Here is a 12497-nt window from a genome sequence, read left to right on the forward strand (position 1 = left end):
GAAAGTGTTCTGTTCTGAAGTACAAAAGCATCCATCATAGCATCCCATTTCCTCTGTTAGTTTGCTTCATAACTTCATTTTTCACAGACCGAACAATGCTTTTCTTTTCTTTTTTTAGTATATCACAATTAGGAATTAGTGAAGTCCAAACTAATGAGATTTTCCTGTGGCTACACATGTAAGATTTGTAAAGATTCTCAACACTGCAGGGAATCCCTCCCTCAGCTCCCCAGCTCTTCACCAGAATTGCTCAGTCAAAACAAATCTTGTAATTTCTGACTTTGTTTTCCCAAATTGGTCCCCAGAGGATTAATAATTCCTTAAACAAAAACAAAATGTTTTAAGAGGAAGAGAGAAAGCAGGAAGAGAAAAAGAAGACCGTGCCCTCCAGGAGCCATAGTGTCCGACTTGCTGGTCTCACCCTTCCATCTGTCTTCTCATCTCCTGATCCTAGCCCTCATCCCTCAGAGTGTCCTCTTGATGGGCACAGTTGCGTAACAGCTCCAGTGACACTTGCCACATACACATCAGTGGGAGAACAAATCCCTCAGACATGAGTCATGAAAAAACCTTCTTTTTCATCAGTTTTAAGTATGGAAGTCTGCTTTTGGTTTGAATAAATCTCAAGGCATCAAGTCCAAGATAGTCTTGGAGGATGGGGGAAGAAGAACTGAAGAGCAAACTATAGGGTCCTGTGCTACTGTCCAAATAAATATGCACAAACAGTGCTGTATTTTACTTAGGGTTGCATACATATGTAGTAATAAGGGAATTGTCACAAACCAGGCAACAGCAGAACTTTGTGATCTGTTGTGATTAGCAGCCCATTCTGTCAAGTAACTATTCCTGATTAAAAAAACAATTGAGCAATTCTGTGTTAGACCTTAATGTTGGCTAACCATCAGTCTTGTGACCTTTAGTGAGACATTCAACCAAGCAATAGCCTTCAATTGCCTTATGACCTTCCCTTAATCGCCTCCCTCCCTTTTGCCTCACTCTCTCCCAATCCCTCTCCCCCTTCCACCTTCCCTTTGTTCTTCCTTTCTTTCCTTTTACATTTAAAAAATTTTAAATGACCCAATCAAAATGACATCTTTAAACTGGTTTTCTCATGAATGTTTTCCTTTTGGAAAGTTCAAAAACAAATCTTTATTCACAATCAATTCACCTGAGAAGTGGCTTGCTAATAGTATAATAGCAATAGTTGTAATCATATAAAAATGTATAGAAATAATAATTTAAAAATTCAGAATAGTTGTTACCAGTAGGGAGGAAGGAAGGAGGGAGAAGTGGGAGGGGTACATATAGGGGATGTTAATGGAATCTCTAGTGACTTAAATTCTGGAAGCAGATACATCAAATTGTTAAGATTTGATAAAGCTGGGCAGAGGATATAAGGTTGTTCTTTCAATGATTTCCTATAACTTTTCAAATGTAATATATATACTATCATAATTTGTCAAAAAATATTCCAGAAAATAAGAAAATTATAGTGAAATCTTACAAGATAAATTGAGGCAGATTAAAACTTTTAAGAGTGAAAAAAATAAAACTTTTAAGAGTGTATTTGAGCAAAAATCTATTTGAGGCAGACAGCATCAAACCAGAAGTGGTTAGGAGTGCTCCACCAAGAGGAGGTCAGGAGGGACTCTAGTAGAGGAAAAAAAAATGGAAAGAAAATAAGGACATTATTGACTAGCTCTAGCATAAAGCCTGCTTGATTCTTTGTGATTGATTGTCCATAGTTTTCAGTTTCATAACCTTGAACCATTTACAGGCTTAGATGTTGGGTTGCTTCCGTAGGCTACCATGGATCAGAGTTACCTCAGTCTAATGGCCTCCCTGTTGAATTAATTTAAACTCATCTCACCAGTAGCTAGCCCTTCTCATTGCTTTTCTTCCTGTTTCACTCCCCTCTTTAACCTCACCACCACAAATGTGTCCTGAAGTACATTTGAAATTCTCCTCCAGTTTTGATCAATAAGTAGTAGTTCAATTAATGACATACACGTATCTTTTCTATGGGGTGAATGACATTTACAGGCCAGGAGATGGTGGAGAATCCTGGAACTCCAACATCATACTTAGTGTTTGACAAATGCTTATAAAACATCGTCTCTAAATCACTGAGATAAGATATATGAGTGGGAGACAGTCCCTATTCTCAAGGATTTCACAATCTAGGAAGGCAAATGACCCAGGTACCAGAAGCTGTTGCAATTTTATAGAGATTAAGGAAGGATGCCAGTTTGAATTCATCTCATGTCTGAATTACAGAACATTAAAGAACCATTGAGATGAGTATTCCCAATTCTACTATCATGAATGTATTCTACAGATATAGCTGCATATGTGTGAAATGATTTATACATAGCATTGTTTATTAGAGCAAAAGACTGTAACCTAAATATCCATTAGTATGGGTCTGGTTAAGTAAATGAGGGTTCATTCATACACACAATGAGATACTATGCAATCAATAGAATACAACATTCCAGATACCATAAAATGAACAGAACCACAAGAAACACTGTGAAGTGAAATAAAGACAAACAAACAACAGATCAAAGTACAAAGTAAAATTTTGGTGTCTTGTGTGATGAAATCATTTCATACATAGATGTATGCATATGCATAGAATATCTCTGCGATGATACAAAATACAGAAAATTAAATGGAGGAACTTGGGTGGTTGGGGGTCAAGAGTAGGAGGGAGATTGTGCACCTTTTATACCTTTTATAGTTTGTGAATCTATATTACAGGGTAATAAGTTATATAAAAGACAAAGATGGAAAACATCAGTTGGAGATAACAGGTCAGAAGGGCAAAGAAACCAAGTCAAAAGTAAAGACAGACTCTTTTTCTTGGCAATATATCCTTAGAATTTCTAATAGATTAACAAACCCACGCTCCTGCATTTATAAAAGAGGTGAATGAGGTACAAGATTTAGAGAGCATAAAAGAAGCTGGGACAGTTCAGAGTGTTCTGGAGCGTTCTGGTCATGGACATCATGTGAGGATGCCAAGGTTAAGTGTCTCCTTATGCGGAAGAATTGACATTCTTCCAAATCCCTCCCCCCCCAGACTGTGACCTCTTTGAGGGCAGCAGCTAGATTTTTGGATCTTCAGACCCCTCTTGCTGACTGGGGAATCTGGCTCACAGTGAGTGAAGCCTGTGCGCATTTGAAAGTCTGACTGACAAGGATGGGGGGTGAGGATCCTTAGGGAAGGCGGTGCTGTGAGAAGGAATAAGATTGCTATGTATTTACATCTCAAGGGTACAGCTTCCTGTTTTATGCTAGTACCATTATCTGGTGACAGCAAGGAAGCCTAAAACGTTGATATTTTAAATAATAGAAGCGAGAACAATGAGAACAACGCTAGCTAAGTAGAGTCCCAGTGATACTGGTTTGATTGATTGATTGATTGATTGATTTTATTTATTCATGAGAGACACACAGAGAGGCAGAGACACAGGCAGAGGAAGGAGCAGGCTCCATGCAGGGAGCCCGACATGGGACTGGATTCCAGGACCCCAGGACCATGTCTCAGGCCAAAGGCAGGCACTAAACCGCTGAGCCACCCAAGGATCCCAGATACTGGTTTTAAAACAAACAAAAATCTTTTTAGGTAGCAGAGCCATTGTTTATATGCAAATAGTCTGCTTCAGTGGCTGTTAGTGCGGAATACCTCAGTTTTTCCTTATGCTGAATACCCCTATTGTGTTTACCTTAGAAATTTGTATAATCCTAAAAAGATTTGACAGTCTTTTTTTTTTTCCAGTGCAATGAAAACTTAAAAGCAAGTCACTTACTATGTTATTACAATGTGGAATTTTGAATATCAGAATTTGTTAGGATATATGGTATTATATTCCCTTTAGGGAAGCTGTGAAAGAGGAGTTTTAGTTTATACTATTACAACTCCAGGAAAATCTTGCAGATTCCCATTCTAATAACTACCTATGAGGTATATATCCATATACCGACATATTAATGCATGCAAATATCTATTAAATGTCTATTAATATATGCAAATATAGGTATATATCCATATATCTACATATTAATATATGCAAATATATCCAGTCTGATGACTGCGCAGTCTTAACATTCTAGAATGTATAATTTCCAATTAATGGAAGTGCTATCTTGTGTAAAGCTCGTATCTCACAATGTATTATTTTTCTTCTGATCGCACTGTATTCCTCTCACACTGAATTAAAATGTGACAGTGAACGTCTACAAATGGCTGGGTTGATAACAGGCTACGGAGAGAATCTCCTTTTCTCCCTGAAGCTTCCTATGGGACTCTCTTTTCCTGAAGTATAACTTTTGAAATTTTAAAATACAAAAATTAAAAGGAAAAAGCTCAGTGAAAATGGGTTGTAATTATTGTTCAACAAAGAGTAGATGACTTTTTTTTTTAAGATTTTATTTACTTGAGAAAGAAAGAGCATGAGTAGGGGGGAGGGATAGTAGACTCCCTGCTGAGCAGGGAGCCCTATGGGGGACTCATCCCAGGACTCCAGGATCATGACCTGAACTGAAGGCAAAGCCCTTAACTGACTGAGCCACCCAGGCACCTGATGACTGTTTAAATGCACATCTGAAATGGCCTTTGGGACAGAGACCATCACCATATTTAATATGAGCATGTTTTGGCTCTCACCAGCTTGATGCAGGTACCATTTTGAGCCCCATTGGTGTCATGTTAACCTTATTTGACCAATGCATAGACCTTTTATTTCTCAGGAGAAAGGGATAAATATTACTAACAAGAGATACAGATTGTGCAATTATCCTCCAGTCCTTGCTTAGCACTCACATCTTATCATCTAGGATTCTTGAGATCCATTTTTTTCTTCTTGTGAAGCTATATTTCTTACTCCTTAAAAATCCACAGTGCTTCCTGGTCAACCTGGATGACTTACAACTTTTTGTAATGTTATTGAAAATTTCAAAACAAATGGAAGCAATATTATGCCTAGAACCAAATTAACTCATTACAACATTGAGGACAGTTTCCAAAATTACACCTACACCCCTGTGGAAATTTAGATACCTTGAGGAGGGCAGAGGAGGATGAAGAGCATGAGAGTTCCACTTTGATGCCAGCTGGCAGGATTAGCAGTTCTGCAGTAAAGACCAGCTGGCCTTGGCCCTCTTTATGGGGCACAGCCAGGGTCTCACTCCTCAGGCAGTGGGGTTAGGCTGGTAGGGTGAGCTCAGGATTTGCCTCTTCTCTTACTGACCAGGGCTCTTTGTTTTCTGTTGTTTCATCTTCCCCTTCAGAGCATCGTGTGCACTGGGCGACGTCAATGGCACCCAGACCCTTTCCTGGTCCACTGCATTCAGTCGTGTGAGGTAAGCTGCCTCCCCTCCCCAGACCAGACCAGACCAGAGTTCTCTGGTCTGCTTAACTCACAGGGACTTGAGTCTTCCTAACTCAAGATCTTGCCCCTATGCCCTTTGTTTAATCTCTTAAATTTAGTTTTCCAATCCCCAGATTACAGATACTAGGATTTCTTTTTCTTTTCTTCTCCTCCACCCCCCTCCCCTTCCTTCTTTTTTTTTTTAGCAAAATCTCCAGGGTCTCATTTTAAATGAGCTAATAAAAAACAAGTTAAAAGCGAATCAGAATTTTTTATGGTTTTGGGATTTTTGTCACTGGACATGAGCTTAGTTAGATCGGGGCTTTGTGGACCAATGGCCTACAGACAGGCCTATTTGGCCAGCACTGTGTCTGAAAACAATTTTGGTTTGGTTGCCAATATTTAAAAATTGGGCTTTCACATAAAATTCGTCTATGTATATATAACATTACATGCACATGTACACACATAACTCCAAATAAAAATCAATATCAAACACTTTGTGCAGATTTGCCTCTTGAAAAACAAGACTATCTGGCAACCATGGCAACAATGAGCTGGATCTGAGTAACAGCTACAAGCCCAGAAGAGCAGCTGCTCTCTGGGTCAACAAGATGCTCTCCTCTCCCTGTGGCTTCTTACCCTAATGAGCATCCCTCATTGATATCAAATGCCTAGGTCATGCAGACATCGATGTTTTCAACCTCTGAAATAGACCTATAATCCACTGTTGATGAACTCAAACCAGACCTTGACTTCCTCAGGGAATCTTATGTACTTCTTCACACAGGGGATTCCCTTCTCGTAGGGGATTTAGCACGCTGTGAATTCCTTAGCTAGATTAACAGGAGTTACTGTGAAGGAGAGTCAAGAATGAGGCAGAGGCTTACTGTGGGAGAGTGACCCAGGAATCCTGCCATGGAGGAAGGGGACACATCTCACACTCCCCCTCGCCCCCACACATACACGCATGCACGCACACAATTTAAGCCCTCTCACCCTGGGGATGGCCACTCAGTCACAATAGGTTTTGCCATCCAAATCTCTTGCTGCAAGTCATTAAGCCACTTAACAGTGACACTTGGGTAATTCTGGCTGTTCCTTGTGTGCTAGTGAGAGTTGTTGCTCTGCCACTGATTTCCAACACCCTCCCCCCAACACACACCCAACGCACATGCCTGTCAGTCCCTCAGTTCTTCTGTATCCCTGTTTCTCTTTATCTAATTCTGGGAAACTGGGATCTACATGAGGCCAAAGAGGGGGAAAGGGTGGGGTTTGAGACAAAGAGAAAACTGGGTGTGGGAAATGACACCAATAAAATAGCGTTCCGAGAGTCCATCAGGAAAAATGCTAGCATGGAGTATGCTTTGTTACAGCGTGGGCCAACAAAACAGCTCATCTTCTGCCATCATTAGAAAAACAGATGGTAGCGGGGTGGGGAGGAGGGGCAGTGACTCATCCACTGGGCAGGGGGTAAAAAGAGGGAAGAGGAGGCCAGGGAAGGAGGGAGATAAACAGACAGAAGACTCAGAACTGGGAATGGATCAAAGGGATCCTGAGAGTTCCCTTCTGCTGCTTCTATGCGTGATGGTAAGAGGGAGGGTTGGGTGACAGGGCTTGGAGCTGGCTTCCGTGTTTCCCAGAAGGTTACAACACAGAGCTTTCACCACGTGTCCTCCCCTCCTCAGCGCACCCCCAGCACATCCTCTGGATCCCTTAACCAGAGCTTCCTAGGTTTGTTGATGTGATAAGGAACAAAGCTCCACTGCCTCCTCTGACTCCCCTGCCCAACTGCTGCCATGCACAGCTGAGCCTGGACCACCTGATGGCTGTTGGTACTCCCACTCCAGTGGTTCCCAAAAGTGTGGCCCCTGGACCAGCACAATAGGCATCTCCTGGGAACTTGTTAGAAATACACATTCTCAGGCCCCATCCTAGACCTATTAAATCAGAGACTCTAGGTGCAAGGCCCAGCAATCTGTGTTTTTAACAAGGCCTTCAGGTGTTTCTGAAGACCACTGAAATTTGAAATTTGAGAGTCACTGCTCTGGCCACCCTGGGAGCAGACGAGAAGGTTCCCACCATGTGGAACCCCAATTTGAAGCTTTCTTTGCCCAGTAGTAATTCTAGCCAATATTAGTTCCATTCCAATTATTCTGCAGTATTTCCTGAGACTCTGGGGAGGACAAAGTTTGAAAGGCCAGGATGTTGCTTCTGATTTCTCAGCAGAGGCTAGGAGGAGGTAAACAACAATCACAACAACAACAACAGAACATGTAAGGGGTGGAAGCAAGAAGCAAGGAAAAAGGAGCAGCCATACCCACCAGAAAGGAAAGGAATCAGACAGGGGAGGGGAGGGAGAAGCAACTCTGAAGACATAAGTAGTAAGAAATGCTGAGAGGGGTGAGCCTGAGAAAGAAAGGAAAGAGAGGCTGGAACTGGCTACTTGGCAGACACCTAATTCTTTACTGGAAAAAGTCGGCTAAATATATTAGGGGCAACTGAAGAGCATCAAAGGCATAAGGAGGAAAAACAGACCTAGAGGCAAGATAAACCAAAGAGGGCTCCATGGATGAGAGGAAGTTTTAAAAGTGCTGCACAGAAATCTGAGCTCAACTTAGACATTTGTTCCCCAGTATCTAAAAGGAGTTTTCTTTTTTTGCTTTCCAGTACTGAATATAACTCTAAGATGTCCCCGTGAGACATCCAGCCTTGTAAAAGTGAAGTACCTCATTCTTCCTGTCTCTCAGTGAGCTCAAGACAGTGAATCCATCACCTCACTATCCTCCATCCATGTCCCGCTTCCTGTCACTTTCACTCCTTAGTGTCATACCCCCTTTGCCACAGAGCTTTCACCTTCAATTCTCCAACATTCTCTGCCTCTTGCATTCTTTAAGAGACAGCTCTAAGGTTTTCTCTACAGCATCTTGTGTAGATAATGCCATCTTCTCATCCTCAGCTATGTTCCCATTGTTTGCAAGAATATATGCATGCCACATATCTGCGATTCAAACTTGTTCATACATTAAATTCTATCTTTCTAGTTGTTTCTCAAAACTTAAACCGACTCTCATGTTTTTCTTGACCTGACCCTCCTCATATTCTCTACTTCTTTTGTAAGTTGCAGATGGGCAGGGAATGGTAGCTTGGTTGGTGGAAAGGTTTTAGAGTCCTGCAGATGTAAATTCAAATCCTAGTCCAACTGATGGTGTGAGCCTTCTAGTATCTTAATCTGTACTGGGAAGTGGGGACAACACAGCTATTTTAAGGAGTGTATCAAGGATTAAATATGATAATGTACAAGAAGTGTTTAAGCACCATGCCATGTCTGGCCCATAGTTGACGGGAATAAAGTAGTGGTGTTCATGGTGTACCATAGCCACTTTGTAAATGCTGAGTGAGGAAAGCAGAAGGCAGGAGGCAGAGCTGCTGTTATAGTGTCAAGGTGAGCAGGTGCAAACTCTAAGGATTGGAAAAGGAAGAGAACAAGAGAAGAAAGGCGAAACAGGCCATTCCCATGGAAGTCCCCTAAGATCCATAATTCACAGATCTCTTGGACACAGCTGCCATGTCCAGTCAGTCATGAGGCCAGTCAGACACCAGACCATTACATGAGTAGCTCTCCCCATTCCTACTCTCAAGTCCCTTCCTGGGGCCTCAACACTTCCCACCTGGACTGCTGCATTAGTTTCCTAATTATACTTCCTACTCCCAGACCTGTGCTCATTAAAATTATAGACGAGTATACAATTAGTCTAGGATAACAATGCAGAGGACAAACACCTATTCTGCCAAATGCTTGCCCAATAAAGTACTCTTTTCCCAGCATGGCAAGAGAAAGAGAGGCAAGGGAGCGTCTTCGTTTTGTGGGACAATAATTGAAGTGAGTGTTCACTCCATCTATGAACACCATGATATTGTCAGATCACATGTGTTACGCTCTCTGGCTTTTTTCCCTCTGTGCCTTCCTTTTCTCCTTTCCTTCTCTTTTCATTAAGTCATATTTATTAATTCTGCCAAAGTCCACAGCCCTAGTTTCCACCTAAATTAAGAACACCTTGGGGAATCCCTGGGTGGCGCAGCGATTTAGCACCTGCCTTTGGCCCAGGGCGCGATCCTGGAGACCAGGGATCAAATCCCACGTCGGGCTCCCGGTGCTGTCTTTGCCTCTGTCTCTGTCTGTCTCTCTCTCTCTCTCTCTCTGTGTGACTATCATAAATAAATTAAAAAAAAAAAAAAAAAAAAAGAACACCTTGTTCTCCGGGGAATGCAGCTGGGAATAAAGACCACACTTATGGCCTCCTTTCGGATAGAAAAGATTAATTTCCTTCCCGCCGGATGATTAAAATGGAGTGCCTATTGACCTAGGGTTTGGCTCTACTTTTTCTGTGAACGTATATTTCTTGCAAGTTTATTGCGTCCTTCTCAGCAACATCCGTTTTGGATTATAGTTTCTGAAATTCTCTCTTCTCCCCTTTGCTGTTCTGTGTAGAGTTGTGCCCTTCCTTTTTCAAAAGTGGGAGCTGTGAAGGAGGACAGAGGCGGAATGATGTTAAAATAATTAGGATCAAATGCTGACTCCTCACTTGTTCACCATGTGGGGATAGGGCCTTATGAAACAGTTATATATATATTAAGAATCAAAAAATAGTCAACTTATACCCAGTTTATATCTTCATGAGTGCTTATAGTATAGGTAGCCATGGTTAATTGATGTTCTTCCAGTTTCCAGTAAAACCTAGAAAACCTTTTAAGATTTTGTGGGAATTTCAAGTAAGTCTCTATGGGGATTAGCTGCCATTTCTCCTATAAATTCGTATACATACCCATACAAATCCCTATCACCTCACCTACTGTCCTTCCAACAGGCTGCAAGCTTCCAAGTGTCAGATGTGTGTTTTATTTGTTTCTGTATCCCTCTGAAAAACATAGCCTAATTCTTGAGTGACACCTGTTTCTATTCCCCTATAGGCAGGGACAGAGAATTGAAGGTAGAACTTTGAGAGTCTTAAATTGAAAAAAGATTGGGTCAGTCTTCTGAGAAGCAGTACAGTGGAAATAAATGCAGTGAAGGAATAGGAGAAGTAAAGAGTAAAAACTCTGTCATGCACAGAATCAGAAGGCCTAGCAACAGATACAGTGAGGGCCATGTGGAAAAGCAGAAGAAAAGCTGTCTGGGGCATAGCCACAGGCTTGAACCTCACTTCCAACCTTTATCACATGATTCCTTGGGCAAGTCAGTTAACTTCTCTGAAGTTAAGTTCCCTCAGCTTTTAATTGGGTGGATATGATTTATCTTTTAAACATGTTGGTGTTGGTTCAGATAACCAGTTTCAGAAAGCTATGGAGACACACCCATGGGGATATGGTTTGGAGCCTTCGGAGAAGTCACACTCCAGTAAAGTGTGGGTCAGGCTAATTTTTCAGGAATAGCTGCAAACCTCCCTTATATCTGGAGATTTTTTATCTTAATCAAAAGATTAAGATTTTGATTAGATTGTGATCTTCATTCATGGGTCCTTCCCTGAAAGGGCCACTGTTCAGATGTGTGGCCTTCTTGGTTAGCCTTGATTTCTTAGTCACCGGATGGATTGCATTTTGGAAATCTGTTGGCACTGTCCTTTCTTGGCATCTGTTCAAAACCAGTCCAGCTTTTGGTTTTACAGCTTCCATCCTGGTACTAGCTGGCAAGAGAAAACTCAGACTACGATAGGATAGATAATGAGAGTCAGAACACGATAAAGAACATGCAAGCACCTCTTGTATGAATGCTCATTACACATTAGTTAAGCATGTGATAAACATTAATTGAATTTCATTTATCGGCAATACTGAGTGGCTTCTGTTTCAAAACAAAAGTTGTGTTTCTCACCACTATTTATCCTCAACTGACAGTGAGGAGCAATACACATTTCTATGTGTATCCTCCAAGGGGTTAAGAGGCCAGGCCCGATCTGGAGGGAGATTTGATAAAGGATTGCTCAGGATGACTCTCATGCCTTATCTAATCCATTCTGATGTTCTTGAAGGAATGAGGAGCCCTCAGAAGACCAGAGGGAAGCTGTGCAGTATATACCACATTAGAGGCACATGGGGTGGAACAATAATGTCTACATTCTTACTAGTTTGGTTTTTCTACTAGAAACAGTTCTAGGACAGTTTTCTTTAAGTCCGAGTCCTGTACTTATAAGGAACATGCCCTCTCTTGCCATAGCCATGTTCTGTGACAGAATGATTGGTCAGAGAGACAAAGGAGAAGTCACTTCTTAAACTTAGCAGGTGTGCCATTCTAGTCCAAATGAGAGAACCCCCATTTAAGATGACAGCTAAGGGGTTTGACCATGCGGTGTAGATTGTTACTGTATATTGTGCAAAACGGGGTGGTCCATCCAGGAGAACACTCAAGACTGGTTCTGGCCACATCCCAATCCTTACTCCTTTCACAGAGGCAAAGGAGTTGGCAGGTCATTTTTATAAAAAGTGTGCTTAAGAAGTGCCTGGGGCTCTTTTTATTTTTAAAGATTTTATTAATTTGAGAGAGATAGAGTATGAACAGGGGAAAGAGAGAATCTCAAGCAGACTCCAAGTGAGCATGGAGCCAATGTGGGACTTGATCTCACAACCCCTAGACCATGACCTAAGCTGAAATCAAGAGTCAAACACTAAACCAACTGAGCCACCAGGCATCCTTGGGGTTCTTATTTTTAAAATACAGGTTCATAGGTTCTTCTCCATTCTCACATATCAAGTCTGGTATGAGGTCCAAGAATATGTGTTAGGGTGCTTCCAATGCACATGGTCCTCAACTGCAACTTGAGAAACACTGGGCAAGGATCAATTAATACACTCATAGATAGTGATGCACAGCAGCACCTTGCATGTTGGGAGAAAAGAATCCACCTTCTAATAATAGTTCTTGAAAAAATGAAGATATCACCTGAAATTGAATACAATTCATAAAGGTCAAGGACAGAGGTAGAAATATCTGGCAGAGAGTGGTAATAATAAAATTTTTAGAAGCCAGAAAACAGTGGATTGTTTTAAAATTATAGTGAAAATTTTTTAAATTACATTTCATCATGGGTAAACAGCAGCATGACTCTTCTTAAAACAACAAACTAC

The 12497-nt window shown here is 41.4% G+C and overlaps 1 protein-coding gene across 1 annotated transcript in view; it reads left to right on the plus strand.

Annotated features, from left to right (window-relative positions):
- Nucleotides 1-12497, plus strand: part of PAPPA2 (pappalysin 2) — a 260412-nt gene that overhangs the window by 220655 nt on the left and 27260 nt on the right. The window contains exon 20 of the mRNA XM_026001248.2: nt 5296-5367. Within this exon, the coding sequence (XP_025857033.1) occupies nt 5296-5367 (72 nt within the window). The remainder of the gene's footprint in view (nt 1-5295; nt 5368-12497) is intronic.

Source organism: Vulpes vulpes, chromosome 13 (assembly GCF_048418805.1).
Source record: "Vulpes vulpes isolate BD-2025 chromosome 13, VulVul3, whole genome shotgun sequence".
In the NCBI taxonomy this organism is placed as follows: Eukaryota; Metazoa; Chordata; class Mammalia; order Carnivora; family Canidae; genus Vulpes; species Vulpes vulpes.